Source organism: Cryptotermes secundus, unplaced genomic scaffold, assembly GCF_002891405.2.
Source record: "Cryptotermes secundus unplaced genomic scaffold, Csec_1.0 scaffold673, whole genome shotgun sequence".
Taxonomy (NCBI): domain Eukaryota; kingdom Metazoa; phylum Arthropoda; class Insecta; order Blattodea; family Kalotermitidae; genus Cryptotermes; species Cryptotermes secundus.
The window spans coordinates 1,295,534-1,316,537 of record NW_019731277.1 but is presented as its reverse complement, the minus strand read 5'-3'; the positions used below and the strand labels follow the sequence as shown (position 1 = coordinate 1,316,537).

At 40.3% G+C, this 21,004-nt stretch overlaps 1 protein-coding gene across 4 annotated transcripts in view; it reads left to right on the top strand.

Annotated features, from left to right (window-relative positions):
* Window positions 1-21,004, top strand: part of LOC111866873 (atrial natriuretic peptide-converting enzyme) — a 73,741-nt gene that overhangs the window by 47,753 nt on the left and 4,984 nt on the right. Inside the window, exons 2-10 of one of the 4 annotated variants that reach the window (XM_033752447.1) lie at window positions 8,090-8,237; window positions 10,181-10,369; window positions 11,644-12,126; window positions 12,822-13,064; window positions 14,352-14,468; window positions 16,446-16,584; window positions 17,210-17,310; window positions 18,671-18,790; window positions 20,291-20,416. In XM_033752447.1, coding sequence (XP_033608338.1) covers window positions 8,090-8,237; window positions 10,181-10,369; window positions 11,644-12,126; window positions 12,822-13,064; window positions 14,352-14,468; window positions 16,446-16,584; window positions 17,210-17,310; window positions 18,671-18,790; window positions 20,291-20,416 — 1,666 coding nt within the window. Of the gene's footprint in view, window positions 1-8,089; window positions 8,291-10,180; window positions 10,370-11,643; window positions 12,127-12,821; window positions 13,065-14,351; window positions 14,469-16,445; window positions 16,585-17,209; window positions 17,311-18,670; window positions 18,791-20,290; window positions 20,417-21,004 lie in introns of those variants that run through there. The other 3 variants (XM_023856209.2, XM_023856211.2, XM_023856212.2) reach the window with 3 other exon arrangements.

Here is a 21,004-nt window from a genome sequence, read left to right as displayed (position 1 = left end):
CAATAACACATTAACTGCCATCTCGGAGATAGCGGGGTATCCACTCCTTATTGCCGACCAAAACGTATCCAAAGGCACTTCGAGAAATTTTAGTTTCACTGTTCTGTCTGCTTTTACATGTGCGAGTTTCTCTTGTATATTAATCGGAAGATGTTCTGAATTCACAACAAATGGATCGCGAACCCAGTCGAAATCTTGTACACTCTCTCCAAAATACTTATTGAATTTCTGCTGCAGCATTTCTAAATGTTCTTTAATTGTGTCCATCACCACTGTATTGCCGTCAGCAAGTGGCCATAGTCGGGGACATCTCAAACGACCCATCTGTAATTCTCTAACCAGCAACCAAAATTTGCGAACTAATTCAAAGCACAGCTGTGATAGAACTGAAACAATTGTAAAACACGGGATCTCAACTCTTCAAACGTAAGAAGTGACACTATACCGACTTATTTTTAAAATATTTATTATTTTAAGTGAAGTCCAACAATCGGTGGGTGCATCGTTACAGGAAGAAAGTCATGAAGTTGAAGAAGCTCTAACTTCTAACAAACAGGGGCAAATACCGAAACAGCGTTATAAAAGACAGGGAAACCCATGCTAATCCCTGGAATTTTAGGGAAAAGCACGTACACAGAACATGGGGCAAGCATATGAAAGAAGCTGCGTAGAGAAAAATAAAAACAAATCAATAATAATAATACTATGATATAACAACAACTGTGAGTAAATAATTTACGTTTAATTTCTTATAATACAATGTTACCGTACATAAAAAATCACAGTATGTAATAAAGAATGAACAAGCATTATCTTATTTAATCAGTACAGTAGCTGAGAATAAAATACATACATATGGAACACGGTAGCAGGGATAAAATAAAACGAATAAAATTCGACAATTAATTTCTTATAATAGGTAAAAGTTCGCGCCACACTTTTCGCCTTGTGACGGCACACCGGTTGCGGAACACTGTCCTAGATAATGGTGTTCCGGTGGTAAAGCTGACCACTCACTTCCATCTAGTCACGAGATCAATAATAGTGGAACTATACCTCCACACCCCAATGCATCTTCATGGCATAACTTTTAATTAATTAAGAGCATGACCAATTTTACCTTTCTTACCTTATCTCCTGAAGAAAAACAGGATGTTTTCCAAACAAATCCTTGCAAGCTACATTTCCATTCCATCACTTCTTGATTTAATTTAATAATTTTGATCGAATAATGCAGAATTATTAAGATCTGTTCCACGTTAAGTGATGGAGATTATCAAGTTTCGGTACCTACGTGTTTTTTTTTCCCCTTGGCACTACAGCCCCAGTGGGCCTAGGCCTACCTCCATGAACTTCTGCGTTCACTTCGGTTTTTCTAGATCTTACACATTCGGTAGGACTCCTTGGGCGGGTGATCAGCTCGTCGCAAGGCCTCTACCTGTACATAAACACAGAAAGACGCACACACACACTAAACATCCATGACCTGAGTGGGATTCGAACCCACGATCCCGGTTTCCAAGCGAGCGAAGACAGTACATGCCTTAGACCGCTCGGCTACTGTGACCGGCGGTACCTACATGTACTCGTACTATTCCAACTGGACCTTTTCCAACAGCATTTGTTGCACATCTTAGCGAACTATTGATCAGTCGTGTGGAAACAGTTCTATTTAAATCAGTTGCTCACCAACATGGACCGCAAACGTTCGTGATGAGGAAGTTTTACTGTTTCGTACAGTATACTACATTCTGTTGTTCGAAACTTCGTACCACTAATGACGTCATACCGCCTCAGCATTAGGATGAGCTATGGAACTTTAATGCCATTGTTTACAAGTAATATATGGTGTAGATGATGTAATAATGAGATGTAGAACATTCTGTCTTTGTAGTATGATAGATGAACTGCACTGAACAATAGCTTTGGGTTTAAGCATAAATCATTAACAATTCACTTGAGATTGTAGCCTATAATTTTATGCAAAACATATCAACTACTGTGTTTGGGCAGGGCAGAAGTTAACTCCACAGTTCAGAGGGAAGGAATGGGAGAAACAAAGGTAGTAAGTAATTAGGATGACAAGGAGGGAATGCCAATAAGGGGCGAAATAATAAGGCAAGGAATTGCTACAGGGAAGAAGGAAGGAGCGTGTTTATGTCCCTTCAAATTAGTATACAAGTTATGTGACACATGCACCGCCTTTGTGGTCTAGTGGTCAGAGTTCGTGGCTACAGATCCAGAGGTCCGGTTTCGATTCCCGGCGCTACCACATTTTCTGAAAAGTGGTGGGTCTGTAACGGGGTCCACTCAGCCTCGTGAGAATAATTGAGGAGCTATTTAAAGGAAATACCGGCTCCGGTCTAGAAAACCGAAATTAACGGCCGTGGGAATTCGTTGCGCTGACCACACGACACCATCTATCCGCTAAATTCGGTACTAACTTCGCCGACAAGCGGCGGTCGCCCGGTCGGTATAGTTCGCTTGCGGACTAAATCCACGGAGTTTTTTTTTATATGACACCTGAGGAGCCGGGATAACTCGGTCGGTATAGCGACGGACGATTCTCGGTAAGGGAAAGATTTTTCTTTATTCTATAACGACCATATCGACTTTGGGACCCCAAACAGTCTCCTATACAACGGCTACGGGGCTGATATACCTGGGAGTAAAGCAGCCGGTGTGTGAAGGTGACCACCCACCACCATCTAGTGCTGAGTTTAGGAATGACGAAGCTAAACCTGCAGTCCCTCGTATGTCTTAATGGCGTGATGCTTAATTAATTAAGCAGAGTGACTTTACCTTTTTTGCCGGTCACGGTAGGCGAGCGGTCTAGGCCATGAACTGTCTTCACTCGGAAGCCGGGATCGTTGATTCGAATCCCACACAAGGCATGGATGTTTGGTGTGTGTATGCGTTTATTCTGTGTTTGTGTTGTCTTGTGTTTAGGTAGCGGCCTTGCGACAAGCTGATCACCCGTCCAAGGAGCCCTACCGTCTGTGAATAATGATCAATGAAACTGAGAAATGAGCCCTACGCTCCAAAGTGGGCGCAAGAGGAAAAAAACTTTACCTTTTTTTCACCCCCGGAATTCAATTCAGAAATTTCGTTTGAGTGAATGGAGCTGGGGCGTCATGTGTGGTACTTGTTCACGGACAGTTTAACGATGGAAACACATGTGTACTCCATTCTCAGGGTCGCAGTGTAAGCCGAGAGGATCCAGGAAGAGGCTAGCTCTGGTTAATTAAATTTCAGTTCCCTGGTGAACTATACGGCAACGCATCCTGTCTTAATATTCATTGCCGTGGGAACGTCAGTCTTAATATTTATTTTTAGAATCTCACGTATTTAATGGAGAGAAAGTAAAACTTAAATACTCCCCTCTACCTCCCTCACCGCCTCCTAACCTAACCTAACCTAACCTTACTCTCAAGTTGGTACTTTAGTTTAGGAATTGTAATCTTGACTGTGGGGTGTGAACGCAAAGATGATATATGATTACAAGGATTACTACCGCTGCTTGTTGCCTTAAGCTGTTGTGATCCCACAGACCAATATGCAGAACACGCTAGACCAAGAGGCTTAGAATTAGAAACTTCACACTTTCCACCTTTATGTTCTGAAACCTAAAGAAAAGATTTCACTTCATTATCGCTTTCAGAATGGATGTCTAGGAATGTTAATATTGAAGTTTCACTCCTCTATCGATTCGAAAGCAGTATTTACTCTCTTTCTCCAAACTGTGAGAAATATGAATTTGATTTCTGGTTGAACCAATTACCAAATATCTTGGTTGATTTACCGTCACTTTTGCTTCGTTCAGAAGATCTGGCTTTCAGATCTCCCTCTACGAGGCCTCGTGTTCTAACCTGCATTTGTCTTGTTTTTTCTCAGTCATTCCTGCCAAAATCCGGAATAAAAGAAAGGTAAAGGCAAAGTTGGGCATGTACTGTCTTCGCTCGCTTGGAAACCGGGATCGTGGGTTCGGATCTGTTTCCTGTGAGGTACGAACTGAATTCTTATATATTATTCTTATACACTGCCGGTCACGGTAGCCGAGCGGTCTAAGGCATGTACTGTCTTCGCTCGCTTGGAAACCGGGATCGTGGGTTCGGATCTGTTTCCTGTGAGGTACGAACTGAATTCTTATATATTATTCTTATACATTGCCGGTCACGGTAGCCGAGCGGTCTAAGGCATGTACTGTCTTCGCTCGCTTGGAAACCGGGATCGTGGGTTCGAATCCCACTCAGGGCATGGATGTTTAGTTTGTTTGTGTGCGTTTTTCTGTGTTTGTGTACAGGTAGAGGCCTTGCGACGAGCTGATCACTCGCCCAAGGAGTCCTACCGAATGTGTAAGATCTAGAAAAACCGAAGTGAACGGAGAAGTTCATGGAGGTAGGCCTAGGCCCACTGGGGCTGTAGTGCCAAGGAAAAAAAAGGGGAGGGGGAAGTTGTCCCTGTGCTTAACTAATTAAGCATTACGTCATGAAGACGTATGGGGGAGTGGATGTATACATCCACGTTTTATTGGCTTAGGCACTAGTTGGAGTGGTCAGCTTCACGCCCCGGCCGCTTAACCCCCCCCCGAAGAGCCTCCAGTACACATTAGGGAAGAGGCTGGTTGGGCCTCAGAGCCGGTCTGGACGCTGTGGAGAAGAGAAAATTCTTGACCTTACAGGGAATCGAACTCCAGCCCCTCGGTCATCCAGCCCGTGGCCAGTCGCTATACCTACTGAGCTATTCGGGTTCCTTGTCAAATTCCAAAATTAATACCTCACATTGAGGCACCGAAATTCAGTATTTGAGGTCTTACAAACGGAAAGACATGGCAAATCTAAAGGCGGCCGCACCATCAAGACATGAGACAAAAGAAGCACGCAGTCTTGCTTCATTCGTGATTCGTCAGCATGAAGCTGACGTCAGCATCATGATTCAGACCGGTGTGCGTCGGTTTTCATAATCTCATTCGTTTCAACTGTGCTCCTTTCTTTGCGTCATGTCGCAGACATCATGTCTTGACTGTTACATGTCTTGACGCATGCAGGTGTGCGTCCTACCTAACAGGTCCACATTCACATCTCCTTGCAAACACACTGAAAACGAGTCCGTTTTGAAGGTAAGGAAAGCTGTTACTGGTTTATGTTTTAAATTAATTTAATGCTGCAGATGTTAGATGCTAGCTAATGAAGGCCGTTTGCATTCTAAAAGCAATCGTTACAGCACAGCTTTGCACAAAGCAAACGTCTCCCCTGAGACAGGCACAGACCAGAGGATCCAGCACTCGGAGGTTAACAGTCGGGGTTTGACATTTGACCCAGCGCTTCGCATTAAAGAGAATAAGGAAGTTCGGTTTCTGTGATTGATTTGGAAAGGAAAATGTTGAAGTCTCTTGTGAAAACCAGTAATGAATCTCCGGTTTCGATACGAAATGATAGAGGCAACTGTTAAACGATAAGGTTCAACAATGTTTCTCATGATACTGGAAAATTGGAGAATGCACGGAATTGTTCATTAGTGATGTCACGTCAGAATATTTGTCGTAATCATCATCATCATCATCATCCATTTCAGCATCAGGTCTACTGAGATGTGTTACAGATATTTACTTACTTACTTACTTACTTACTTACTCATGGAGCTAGCGGCCTCCGTAGTCTAGGGGTAACGTTCCCACCTCATGACTCAAGGTACGCGGGTTCAAACCCGGCGGAGGTCATGGAACTTTTAAGGGCGGAAAAATTCAGGGAACAAGTCCTCCGGGAGGGACTTTAAGCCGTGTGTCCCGTGTCGTAGATTTACGGCACGTAAAAGATCCTCATGTCTCTAGGAGACCTCTGAGCTAAATTACAGGCGCTTTCCCGCCCAAGTAGTCTCCAGTGCCTCTGGTGGATGGGGGAAGCATCAAGGTACCGGGGGCCGACCTCGTTGGCTCATCGGGGGCTGATGGCACGCACCGTTACCGGTAGGGTATGGCGACAGTAGAAATTAAAAGGGGGACGCACAATGGACCAATAACTGGTCTAAGTTCATGGGGAAACCCACTCCCTCTCATAATACATACATACTTATGGAGCTGAGCCCTTATTGAGGAGCCGCCAATTCTGCAGCTACTCAAGAATTTTCCAGCATTTTATGGAACTCGAAGGTTTATCACCGTGTTCACAAGAGCCCTCCACTGGTCCCTATCCTGAGCCAGATCTATCCAACCCATACCATCCCATCGTATCTCTCTAAGATACATTCCAAGTGCCAAATCTCATATCCATTTTCATTAGCTTAGGTCGTTTATCCAAGGAATCAGTCCAGGTCCTAGGCTTTGTGTTCATTTTCGTAACGTACTAATTTTTTACGGTGAGGAGTTGTTAGCCCCACGCCCAACCCCCAAGCTGGAGGGCCACCACTTGTCGGCTGTCCGTGACTGCTTATTCAATCTATTCACAGCTTCCCCCCAAAACTGGAAGGCGTCTCCTCCATCCGCAACCTGAGGACGCGCCATGTCGTGGTGACAGGGACCCACCTAACATGGTGTTACAAATATTACAGAACATAATGTTTCCATTATTCAAGAGGATTTCCAAAACTCCTTTCCCTTTTTGAATGATATTTCAATACATTTTCTGGAATCCTATTATAATTAATTTCTTTTTTCAATGTGTTCATTCTAATTTATTCTACATTGTTGTACGAACTGGGGGCACGCGATAGCGTAGTTGGTTGATGCACTATGCTACAAGCCGGAAGGTCGCGGGATCAAATGCCGATGAGGTGGATTTTTTCAGTTTACCCAATCCTTCCAGCCGCACAATGGCCTTGGGGTCGACTCAGCCTCTAAATGAGTACCAGAAATATTCCTGGGGCTAAAGGGCGTCCGGCGCGTAAGGCTGACAATATCACCGACATCTGTGAGCCGATTATCTAAGATGTGGGAGCCTCCATGCCTCACAGCCCTATAGGCCTTCATGGCCTGTTACAAGGATACCTTTACTTTACTTATTTTTACTTGTCATAAGAATTCTGTAATTTGTGATATTTGTACTTCTCTCATATTTTCATATTCTTTACCGCCCGAAAGAGTTAGTCTTCATCATGAAAGGCAGCTTTGCTTTTATCAGTCTTCTGTCACCATAAGGTAATGTTCTTAATAGACTTTAAAGGATTCTGACGTTGGTGTATGCTGTACAGAACTATTAGGCTTATTTTGGACTCTATCCATCGTCTGGTATGTATAAGACGGTAATGTTCTTCTGGGCCGGTCCAGGTAGCCGAGCGGTCTAAGGCATGTACTGTCTTCGCTCGCTTGGAAACCGGTATCGTGGGTTCGAATCCCACTCAGGGCATAGATGTCCAGTGTTTATGTGTGCGTGTGCGTGTGCGTGCGTTTTCCTGTGTTTGTGTACAGGTAGTCCTTGCGACGAGCTGATCACCCGTCCAAGGAGTCCTACTAAATATATAAGATCTAGTAGACCGAAGTGAAACTGAGTTTCATGGACGTAGCCCAAGGCCCAAATTGGGTCTGTAGCGCCAAAGGAAAAAGAAATAATATTGCCAAGCTAATTAGATACATACAGCACAGTCTGCAAATAAGCAAAACGACACAGTAACGTGTATGGGTATACATTTTAGCCTAGAATTGATACCAGTCATTGTTTGTTTACATCGAAATATTCATCTCTTGAGTAGAAGGAGTAAGTGACGTTTCAGTGCTGTTTTAAATGACTTAATATTACTTGTTGCGTTTTTGAGATTTTGAGGGAAGCTATTGAACACTTTGGTTTATATATAATGTCAATAAGTCGGGCGTTTTTGCGTCGAATGATAATATAGCCAATGTACAATGAATTGGAGAGGATGTGGAAGGAAACGGCCGCGTCCTGATTTGGAGCACTGCCTCTGTGTTTATCTTCAGACACTGATAACCTCAAAAGGGGTCAGTCAAGCGAGCCAGCTTCCGGGCCGAGACTTGAACTCGTGAGTTCCCAAATAAAAAGCAAAGGTTCTACCCAATCAACTGTTATGTTCGGTGTTTGATTTGTCAAGTAGTGCGTCAAAATAACTGTAGTGAACGTGCTTTGCCTGTTGTTGACAGGGTTCGTGTAGAGACATCTGCAGGACGGACAGTGATTCATTAGGCTGGTGGCATGACAAGAAGAAAGGATGGCGCGCCCTCAGGTGGTTGCTTGTGTTACTAGCAGTGCTGCTCGTGGTCGGCCTCGTTGTGTACTTCCTCGTGATTGGTGAGCTAACAGTTAAAATTAAACGAGATGATACTACAAAGCACATGCTAGAGGTATTTTTCTGCCAATGCTACAGTGTACGCGGACGTGGTAGTGAATCTAGTTGTGCTATTGACTGCCAGCTATGTCCACTCTTTTTGGATTTGAAGTTCTAGTAACGGTGGCAATGAAGAGTATACTCTTCTGGGTTTGTAACACCATGCGGTTCAAGACAATCCAGCATTTCGGTGGAACATATGACTTCTATCTGCAGGGTCTAAAAGTAAACCAAGCAAGAAACCAGCAGAAGCAGGTGGCCCTGAAGATTAAGGTAATATGGTCTCCGAAGTGTTGCACTGTGAACTAGACAGTGTTATAACCAGAAGACATCATTTTTAACATCCATTCATAGTTCTAGGATTGCTGTCCTAATATTAAAATATGATTGCAGATATAAAATAATTTATGTTCTCAGATATTTTGCTCAAAACTGGCTACTCTCACATGCATCTGTATTGAGTTCCTATGGCTGTAGCTAGATTTTGGAAACATGAAGTGTTCTCAAACATTGTAATAACATAGACCTCTTAAATAATACATAAATTTAAGCGGCCACCCATTATGTAAAGGCACAGCAGGAATCTAAATAGCTTTACAGCCTCTCTACACCTACAGTAAGCTATAAAATGTTCCTGTACAGTCACAAAAAGTGTCATTTTACATGCTGCTGCAGGATGTATGTTGACAGCAGTTACCTAAATAGGTGCATAGCCTCTCTGTCCCTACAGTAAGCTGTAAAATGTTCCTATACAATCACAAACTTGAAAAATTTTTCACCAGCTGTGGTTACATTTTCTGATACACTGACTTGCCAAAACTGTATACGGATACAACTACAGAATATTTTACATAATTCATATGGACTTAGCAATTCCCCTTAGAATGAGTCGTATGCTTTTAGGTGGGGAGGGTCATGGCTAACAATTTGAGAAACAGTTTGCTGGGTGTTACATTAAACCAGTGTTTTGACATGCAGTCATGTTGTAAGCCAAATCTAACCAGTCTTCTGATTTCTGTTCTTCTGGAACTAAAAACAAAAGTTGGTAGTGTCAAGACCTGTCATGATGAGAGCTATAAACCAATCAGTATCAGTCTTCAGCACTTATGCTATTCACTTTCTGTCACACTTTTCACAACTTAATGTACTTTTCAATAAAGATAAAGTCTTTCTGATATTTATTTCATTTTAAAAACACTTTACTATATATTTTTTAAATGTCAATGGTGTAGAACAACTGGTGTAATATAATTTTTTACCAAAAAGATTGTCTCATGGCAATAATGGTCTATACTCATATCTTGGAGGCCTTTTATTCGAATCTTGGCTGGGGCATTGATTGCTCAGCAGGATTGCTGAGGGGATAATCAAAAAGGGGAGGCACAGTAGATCACTGTGGGTCATGGTGCAAGGGCCGAGAAGGCCTACCCCTTATACATTCATTCATTCATCTGATGGAGATCCTTGATGGATTTCCTCAATCCCTCCAGGCAAATTTCTAGGTAATTTTTATGCCATGACTGCTTCCATCCAAATCCTTTAAAATTCATCATTTACCTTTCATCCTATCACTTGATACTACATAGTTTAATGTCATAAAATAACACACATTACATACATGTAATTTGTATTATTTTAAAATAATTTGGTGCTAGAACTTGGATATTAACAAAGAACATAACACAGATGTTATAAATCTATCAGAATGCCAGCCTTGGATGTTTCATGTTTAATCGAACATTTCAGTTTATTCTGGCGCTGTGTACGAAAAAAGTTACACTTCGGGGAAACTGCAAAAGGGTTTAACAGGTTCAAAAGTTGGTAGAATACTGGTATTCCCCAGAACAAAAACATATTTTTCTGATATGAGATGCTGCACTTCTTACATGCACAGCCCCATTTTGAGTTTCAGATATGAAGGTGATGACACCAATACTAACAAAGTCACAAGAAGATCATCAGTTGATTGATGAGTTAAAAACAGTTATATCAGAAGATTCGCATGAGGATATGGTTGCCTTAGATGGAGAAGTCATGTTGGATATCGGTGGCATCACGTACCACGAGGGCCAGTACCATGTTACCAGACAACCAGGTTTGTTAATTACTGATTTCAAACTTGAAACTTACGTGTAGATTTCACGCAGCACCCATGTCATTATTGTCACGTGATGGAGTGACTACAGATGGGGTTTGGATTGGTAAATGAATTTATTTAACACTTAAAAGATCCATAACTACAAGCATTTATAACCATTTCACTAATTCACACAATTTACAGTTCACTAGAGCACGCACTTTAGTCGTCTAAGTCTGCTGTGTCTTCACCAGTCTTCTGGTAACGGCTTCCAACGGCGGATGTTCCCCTTCATCAGGTTTCCCAAACTGTCCCTGGCCTCGGCTACAGCAACTCTTGACTAACTAACGAACTCTCAGCCAGTTAAAACACCACATCCGATTATTGTTGTATTCAACTATTGCCATGGAAACATGCTTGTTTGCAAAGCCATTACTTGGTGATGGCTGCCTCTGCTTCACAGTTCTTGCCTTGAACAAATATGCCATATTATTTTACATTAAAGACTTGGAGTTATGTTGAGCCACATTGTACAACTAGCTCCTAGCTAATTCCATGGAGGTTAGTCCTTGAGAAACTTCCAGCTGCTCAGCTGCTCAAGAATTTCCCAACATTTTACAAAATCTGAAGGTTCATTACCACGTTCACAAGAGCCCTCCACTGGTCCCTATCCTCAGTCAGATCAATCCATACTATCCTATCCTATCTCTTTAAGGAACCATATATTACACATGAACTTTATTTATTCTTGTCCTTTGGTTGTCTGTATTGTATAGTTTCAACTCTCAGGAATTAGCCATAACTTATGTTGAAGTTGTCCAACATTTAAGCCTGCATTGCAGTCACCATTTTTCAGGATGAATGAGGTTGAAGGAGAATATGGTCCAATGCAGCGGAAGTAAGGACCTCATTTCATCCTGAAAAGTATAACTGCAATGTACACCAAAACATTGTAATAACTGAACATATGATGAACTAAACTAAAGCTGAAATTAAGGGACGTGCCATAGCTCAAGCGGTTAGTCACTGGCTTCCCACCGCGGCGGCCTAGGTTCGATTCCGGGTCTGTTCAAGTGGGATTTGTGGTGGATGAAGTGGCGTTGGGGCAGGTTTTCTCCGAGTACTTTGGTTTCCCCTGCCAATCTTCATTCCACCAATTGCTCCACAATCACCCTCACCTATCATCTGGGGCTGGTAAAGTAGGCCAGAAGTGACCGCAGTACAAGGGACTTAGTCCCACCCCACTGGCATAAAAAAAAAAGCTGAAATTACAATACTAATTTGTGTTTCAGGTGTGGACACAACAAAGCCAATCAGCACTTCACATCAAGATTTCATAGAGATTGTTCCAGCCCCAAATTTTGGTATGACACAGAGTGATACATCTGACACAAACAAAGAATTGCTCTTAATATTAGGAACAAACATACCTCAATCAAATGGAATTTCTTCTACAAGGGAACCATCTGATATTTCAAATTTGCAAACAAAGAATTTCTCATCTACAGATGATGCTCATTTATTTTATCCTACATCTAAACTGTACAATAAACTTGCAACTGAGCAAGATGAGCAAGGAAACAATGGTACTGTATCAACAACAGCTCTTCCTTTAATAAGGAAAAGTAATAGAACCAACAACAAAATTGTGGGAAATGAAAGCAGCAGGACTCAAGTTACACCTCCAGTTCGAAGCCCAGTGTACCCCACGTTACCATCGAGTACTCCAGTGCTACACAACATCTCCGAGATTCTACATCAGAATGAGTCTGAAAGTATGTATAAAACATAGTGTCGGTCTCTGAGAGTTTTTGTTGACAGAGTTCTGAAGGGAATATCTGGATCTAAGAAAGCTTAAGTAATGAAGGGATAAAGAAAATTACATAACGAGAAACTTCTTACTCTGTATTAACTTATTCTGTAACCAGCCATGTACCAATACTCTTTATCTAACATTGTCAGGGTGAATTAGGGAAGGAGTTAGGAATACACGGGAAAATGCATACAAAATTTTGTGACTTTTGAGTTCCTAGCCACTAAATTGTTTGCAAATGTTTAGATTTTATGTTACACATTACAAGGCATTATCACAAACAGTATTCTTGTGTACATGTAGATTCTGAGAAGTTTTAATTTTAATATTATATTTATTATTCTTCCATCCAGTCTCTATTTTTTAACTCCTTCCATTTTTATATGGCCTAGAAGCTGTAAGATAAGGTGTGAGCATATTCTTACCTCTTCAACAAGTAACTCTTCATAATATAATTGTCTTTACTCTCTTGTTACTTTCTGACTGATTCTGATTACGTGTGAACAGTGTAAGCTAACCTGTCTACACCATGACATTTTCTTCTGAAAGCCCTTATGAATGGCTGCAACATATTTATTGAAGAGCTGAAAGTCATTGTTAGAGCTCAAAATCAGCATATAATATCCATGATTGTGAATTATATGTACTGCCTACCAGGTTTGTGTTTTTCGCCTCACCTGTCCATGTGCCGTGGGACGCTGCCGTATGACCTGACGACATTGCCACTTATACCAGGAATCAGTAAACTAGAAGATCTGGATGCAGCCCTGCCATATTTTGAAATGATTGTTGAGTCTGGTTGCAGCGCAAGAGCCCGGCAGTTTGTGTGTTCAGTTTTAGAGCCTGAGTGTCGGCCAAAGGGAGATATATTGCTACCACCATGCCATAAACTTTGTAGAGGTAAACCATGTTGTAATTTATATCACTTCATGATAACTTACTGAATTTTATGAATGAATACATCACATTTTAATGTGAGTAATTCCTAATTACATTTTGGATACATTCTTAGAAATGGAGGCATATATCAGAATAATCATACATGGGAAATCACGTGATCCTATAGTAGCCTTGAGCCTCTAGGCAGGCCTTTTAAATTTATTAAGGCAGAAACAAGCCACCCTGATGGAATATGATTATGAGTTTAAGATTTGGGGGAGGGGGAAGCAGAAAATTTGGATTCAAAATTGAGAATAAAGATCTGTCCATCTTTGCTCTTTATGTCTTCTCAGTAATACATGTGATTTTCACAAAATATGTTTACTGTTTCAAAGTGTTATGTTTTCGTAAACATGTTGCACAACTGAACGAAACAGAACCTAAATTTATGATTCACATGTAGAATTTGCATTGGTTAAGTTCCATATATAAAGTATCTTATATCAATAATAGCTGCACAACTGGTGCCTTCTCAAGAATGGCTCAGCTCCATGAAGTCAGTTAGTTATATCAAGATGATGTTCTGTGTCCACATGCATGCCTTTATTTTCTTCTCGAAAAACCATAAGCAGACCACTTATGTTGGTATGCTCAAAAATTGTTTTCTGCAACTCAAAGAAAAAGTTGCAGTTTTCCAGCTAGATGGTGAACTGTCCCTTTTAACAACTAGGTTTGAGTTATTACAAATGAAAAATGTCTGGATATTTTGATGGGGAGGTAGCCCAACAGGTCACTGCATTTAATGTTCAATGATTTTTCGGGTGGTATTATATAAAAAGTGTGTTTGATATAAACACTAGACATGCAGAAAGTATTGAAACATTGTAACAGAATTATGACAGCTACTGAAAACATAACACCAGAAATGCCATCAGGATATCTACTGCAGTACATATAGAAATTTACTAACACAAATTCTAAGTGTGTGTCATTGGTTTTGTTTCTGTTTCAGTCAGTTAAGTATCGTCGTTATGAAAATGTAACACCTTAAAACACAGAACATATTTTATGGACATTTTATATTACTCTTACATTTATCTGTGTGCTTCCCTTGAAATGCACAAGTTTCAAAAGTGCATTCGACTGGGTTCTCTATTCTGTGTTTATTTGCATTTAAGCAAAATTTATATTGAGTAGTTAGATTCTGTGAATATAAATAAAATCTCTGCTATTAGAAAAAGAGCATCATAAGCAACACCAAAGTGATGTATAAGAGATCAACATATTTCTCTGATTGATTCTTAACAGCTGTTGCTGATGAGTGTGGAGAATTCATCTTGGCAACACTTGATCTGTCACAAGTTTTCCAATGTGATCTGTACCCAGATACTGACGACCCAACAAAATGTGTGAACTGGGCAAGAGGTATTTGAAAGTACTGTAATATCTGCTAGATCTATAGGTTGTATAATATTAAGAACTTTGTATATCGCATGATTCTTGAGGAGGCTGTCATGGTAATTAACATACAGATTACTATCCTCTGGTTTGTGACACCATGTACTTTGATACCAACGTTTTGGAGAATCTCCTGCCTCCATCTTCATGGTAGAATATTGTAACGTGTCTTGAGACTGAATCTCGTCGATCACGTGTGTAAGTTCAAATCCCACTTCTGACACCAGTGTAACGTGTTTTGGTTACTGTATACACCGTAGAGATGGTTAATTGGATTATTTAACAATCTCCAAGTATCGGCTACAATTACTTATCAAACAGTTGCGGGGTTTCACACTTTATAACCCTAATCGCATTAATCTGTTACCACTGTTGCGGGGTTTCACACTTTATAACCCTAATCGCAAATTGAATTGAATTTATTTACATTCTATAAATCCTAAGTAGGTTAGTACCTTTGGATACAGAACAAGTCAAAAGGTTACATACATAAGTACAGGCAATTTTAGCTTAAAAATTAATATAACTTAATTTTACATCATTCTCTATTTACATTGAAGTATTCATCTAAAGAGTAGAAGGAATGAGCATGTAGATAATTCTTTAACTCTGATTTAAACTTTTTAGTATCATTGCCCAAGTTTTTAATACTTTGTGGCAGATTGTTGAACACTTTTATGCCAGTAAAGTAGACTCCTTTTTGATATACTGATAAAGTTGATGAGGGTAGGTGGAAGTTATATTTTTGTCTAGTATTCATGTTATAGACATCAGAATTTAATTTGAATTTATCTTTGTTGTAAACAACAATCAGTTCACTCTGTCTTCAGTAGTCTACACATTTACAGTAGGGGAGCTATGTATCACTGTATCACACACTCCCAATTACACAATCACACACACGTCCGGTTCTTCTTTCCGCGACGGCTGCTATACTCCAACTGTAGTCTGCTCACTGGAGAACTGTTGATAACACCCTCGGCGACTGTCACATTACAACTCGACTCGGTGGCTGTTACTCTACAACTAACTGGTAGCTGCTGTGCAGTATCCTTATATAGCCGCAGTGGTGCCTGTTGCGTTCCACGTCACAGTAGGAAGTTGATTACAGGTACGTAGCGTTGCACGTTACGTCACCGCGGAGGGGTGGGAGGGAGCGCTACATTACCGCCACGCGCCTGTGGCCTGAGTTGCCACGTTTCTGCTGGGTAGGGAGGGGTTCTCCGTTGCGCAACATGTTACAATATTTTACACTGAAAGTGAGGGCAGGAGGTTCCTTCGATACAGTAATTTTCTCCCAACTACACAGTGTCACATCCCAGAAGACAGCAATACTCATCTGTCATATTGATGTAATTCCTTATTCCAAGTGCATGTATCAGAATCCTTTTTTTGAGAACACAGCAATCACTCAGCTAATCAAGAAATTCACTCTCTTATGGAACCAGAGGTTTTTTGCCATGTTCATTAGAACCTACCAGTGGTCCCTGTCTTAAGCCAAATGAATCTAACCCACTCTCTCCCACCTTTTTTAAGAACCATTTTAATATTATCCTCCCATCTATGCCTAGGTTCTTTCAAGTTTTCCTACCAAAACTCTGAATGCATTTACTATCTCTTCCATGCATGCTACATGCCCTAATCATCTCCTCCTCCTTGATTTTGTCTTCATATGACTTGGTGAAGTGTATAAATTATGAATCTCCTTATTATACATTTTAATAATTTGTTAATCATCTACATTGAATATGGAGGAAGCAGGTGTCTCTGAAATGCTGGTAACCAGATGTGAAGTACATGGAATCATAACCAAAAAGAGAATCATTTATGGTTCAGTGTATCTTCCACCATCTCATATTAGCTGAACTGCACCACAGACATCAGTTTATGCACTAAATATAAATGCATGTGGGCTGTTCAGTTATTACCAAATGCTTGTTTTAGGAGAGACATGTTTGGGAAATGAGTTTCGCTGTCCAGACGGCACTTGCATCCCAAGTCACTGGCAGTGTGACGGTGCTAATGATTGTTTATATGCTGCAGATGAAATAAACTGCACACAGTGCAGGAATGGAGAGTTCAGGTGCTGTATGATCAAGTTATTTCATGATGTCGTTTCAACTGTACATGTTATATGATACTGAAATAAATGAGGGCATGTTCACAAATGGAAAGTAGGTAGGATTTAGGATGTCAGGCATGGGCTGTTCTGAGGCAGTGTCCCAGAATTCATCTAAGGAAACTAACATGAATGATGAAAATTGGTTAATTGGCTTAAAAGATCAAAAGACACATATACACACATGAATACATCTAATTTCCTACCAGGAAAATGTCACTGAATATTGATATTATTGATATTTTCCTTTTGGAAATAACTTATTGCCTAAATATAGTTACTCTCTATAAGAAACTTATTGGACATAACCTCAAAGTTTTGCTTGGCACTGTCACAATATTTGCAAGTGTTCACCTGCAAGTAATATTGCATTCTTAATCTTTAGAAATGTTCTTAATCTACTGTAAGAAAGTAAAGTTTTCCCTGTGCTTAACTAATTAAGCCTTTTTGGCCTCAGCACTAGCTGGAGGTGAATAATCTGTTGTATGGAAATGAAATATGGTCCAGCATATATATGATATATGTTATTCTGTATGAAATTTGATCTACATTACATATACTCTAAGGACACTAGCTGTTTACGTTTCAGATGTGACAAAGATCATGAGTGTATTTCACTTAATTGGCAATGTGATGGCCGGCAGGACTGTTCGGACGGCTCTGATGAATTCAACTGCCCCACACAGGAAGGTATGACCATCACCAGTACTCAGATTGAGAACAGTAACAAGTGAACACTAGTTAGTTAGTTAGTTAGTTAGTTATTGGAGAGGGTGGGTTTCCCCATGCACTGAGACCTGTATTGGTCCATTGTGCTTCCCTCTATGATTTCTACCAGTCTCTATATCCTACCGGTACTGGTGCTTACCATCAGTCCCGCCCAGCCAGCGAGACCGGCTCTACTAGCTGAGAGGTATCTATAATGCTTCCCCCATCTACCAGAGGTATTAGAGACTGCTGTTGGGCGGGAAACGTCCGTTAATTTGGCTCAGTGACCTCCTTTGGAGATATGAGGTTCTTTTACGTGCCGTAAAGCTACGACACGGGACCCACGGCTTAAAGTCCCTCCCGGAGGACTTGTTCCCTGAATTTTTCCGCCCTTAAAAATTCGACGACCTCCACTGGGTATTTGAACCCGCATACTACGAGTCATGAGGTGGGAACATTACCTCTAGACTATGTAGGCCGCTAACTGAACACTATAGTCAGTCATTAGATGTTCAGACCATGCATGAGGGCATGTGAATAATACGTATGTCATGTCCATAAAATGGGAAAACATCATATACATGTTCAAGGTAAACAAAACCCCCAACTACAATTTAACAATATAACCTATATAACCTATAATTGTATTCACTCTATAATGGTAGATAAATCAATAAAGAATCAGAACAAAATTGCAAATGTCTTTCTATAGTTCTTTCTATAGATAGCAGATTCAGTCATTCCAAACAAGAATATATATTCAAATCAAGAACTACCCACTCCAATAGATTACTTAGTAAACTTATTTAGCGGACCTTTCTCCAAGATGAAATGGCAATATGTTTCCACTCAGGAAATCACAAGAATTATTAAATCATTAAAGACGAAGAACTCGGGTGGATACCATGAAATTTCAAATAGAATTATAAAAGTAAGCCTTCCATTTATAATTTCCCCATTGACTTACATTTGTAATGCAATTCTTAGTACTGGTGTTTTCCCTGATAGATTGAAATTTGCTATAATCAGACCACTATTTAAAAAAAGAGGAAACTCAAAACGTTGCTAACTATAGGCCTATATCACCGCTAACTTCCTTCTCTAAGATAATCGAAAAACTTATGTATGCAAGACTCATTAAGCATATCGAGTCAAATAATATGTTGGCCCAAGAACAATATGGTTTCAGGTTTCATTCTTCGACTGAGCAGGCGGCCTTTTCATTGATAGATAGCATCCTACACACTATGAATAATAAGTTAATGGTAGGAGGTATATATTGTGAACTTCAGAAAGTGTGGAAAATAAAATGAAATGAAATATATATATGTTCTTATTGCAGAATGTGGGCCTGGTCAGTTCCAGTGTGAGGATCAATCTGCATGCATTCCCACAAGATGGCTCTGTGATGGATCTAATCATTGTAGAGATAATTCAGATGAGAAGAACTGTTCGTATATAGGTAAATGAATGTAAAACAGAGGAAACTACTTCATAAAAATGTCTCACAAAATGATATTAAATGATTGATTAATGGGTTTTAATTTGGCTTACCTGCAGTAGTAATTTGTAACTGTAAATATATGGAATAAATCAAATAATTTTATTTTCATGGTAGTGGGTAGTATGGTTACAAAAGTTTCCTGCAGATAGTGACAATATGTTACCTCAAAAGGTATTCAGTCATCTATGTTACAATGCTACAAAATATCATAACCCAGAATACCACAATCTAAATCAAATAAATATTTAATGACCAAACTCAAACATGAATAATATTACATGAAGATTTAAAATTATATAATTTCCTCTGGCCTTCTGTAATTTGTGTTCATTATAGCTAAATATTTTCTTCACCATTTTGTCTCAAATGCCTTCAGCCTGTCTTCATTTAGGGTGAAAGACCAAGTTTCACATATATGTAAAACAACAGTGTAAATTACTCATCTGGGATGATCAAGAAGTAAAGTACAGTGAATGGAGAAATCTTTGAATTTATATTTTAATATTCTCTTTCATTCTCTCTCTTTGTTTCTGAATGTCAAAAAGCAAATTTATAACTGTCATGGGTATGAGGGGAGCTTCATAACTTGTACTCTTCTCAAAGTATAATTAGAATGATCAATTCAAGGAGGATGAGGTGGGCAGGGCATGTAGCACGTATGGGGGAGAAGAAGAATGCATATATTGGTGGGAAAGCTAGAAGGAAAGAGACCACTGGGAAGTCAAAGGCGTAGGTGGGTGAAAAATATTAAAATGGATCTTAGAGAGGTAGGATGGGCCGCGCCATAGCTCAAGCAGTTAGTCGCTGGCTTCCCACCGCGGCAGCCCAGGTTCGATCGCGGGTCTGGTCAAGTGGGATTTGTGGTGGACAAAGTGGCGCTGGGGCAGGTTTTCTCTGAGTACTTTGGTTTCCGCTGCCAATCTCCATTCCACCAATTGCTCCACAATCACCCTCACCTATCATTTGGGGCTGGTACAATAGGCCAGAAGTGGCTGCAGTACAAGGGACTTAGTCCCACCCCACTAGCAATAAAAAAAATAGATAGGATGGGATGGTATGGATTAGATTGATCGAGCTCAGGATAGGGACCAATGGAGGGCTCTTGTGAACATGGTTATGAACGTTCAGGTTCCATAAAATGCTGGGAATTTCTTGAGTAGCTGCACAATTAATGGCTTCTCAGGAAGGGCTCAGCTCCCTGAGTGAGTGATGGGTATGAGGGTCTTTAGCACTGATGTGTTTTAAAGTTGAGTTGTTGGACAAATATTAAAGCAAAGTGCAATTATAACAGCATCAGTAGACACAGTTTCTCTGTTGGAGTACTGTCCATTGAAGAGAATTTGTCTGGCTGGTGAAATGAGTCAGCATTTGTTGACCTCTGATTATATTCATGTAATTATCTTAATATTTAGGCACTTAGAGATGCTGATATACAGAAAAAGTAACTGGTGTTCACAGAATGTCATGAGGAAGATTTCAAATGTCGGGATAGAGGCTACTGCATTCCATCAATGTGGAGATGCAATGGGGTCAGTGATTGTGTTGATGGTTCTGATGAAGAAAACTGTACAATCATTAAATCAAGTGAGTACTTTTCTTGCTTGCCAACTCACCTAATTACAGCAATTTGAAGTCATATTTCAATAATTTCAAAAAGTGGTATTGTACGTGGTCATCCATGTTTGTTATCCAGTCATGCCCAGTGCCTTTCTCTATACTGACAATTTGATGTAATGATGTTAACATATGCCAAAAGAATGTTGGATTTGAGGTTCTCACAGTAATGACCATAAATATTACCATCTTCAGGGATGCTGTATTCTGTAGCAGAACTTCACTGATGTTTCGTGTGAACTTGATGCTTCCATCTTCAGCAATGAAGAGTCGATTCCTTGCTTGTTGCATAGCTTACTCTTAGGCCCTTAAGATGAACGCACCATGTCTCTATGAAGTGTTAGTAAAATTCTACTAGATTATACAGTACACAGCTCATCCAAGAAGATAGTTACTTTTCAAACACAAAAAAAAAGAAAGCAGTCTTCTGGGCTTTGGCGCCGTGTATATGTGGTGTTAACCGACGTTTCGGAGGAACGTATCGCCCCCATCTTCAGGGTTGAAGAAAAAGTATAGGTAAATCTGCAAGCGACAACACCGTGAGACACGGTAACGCAG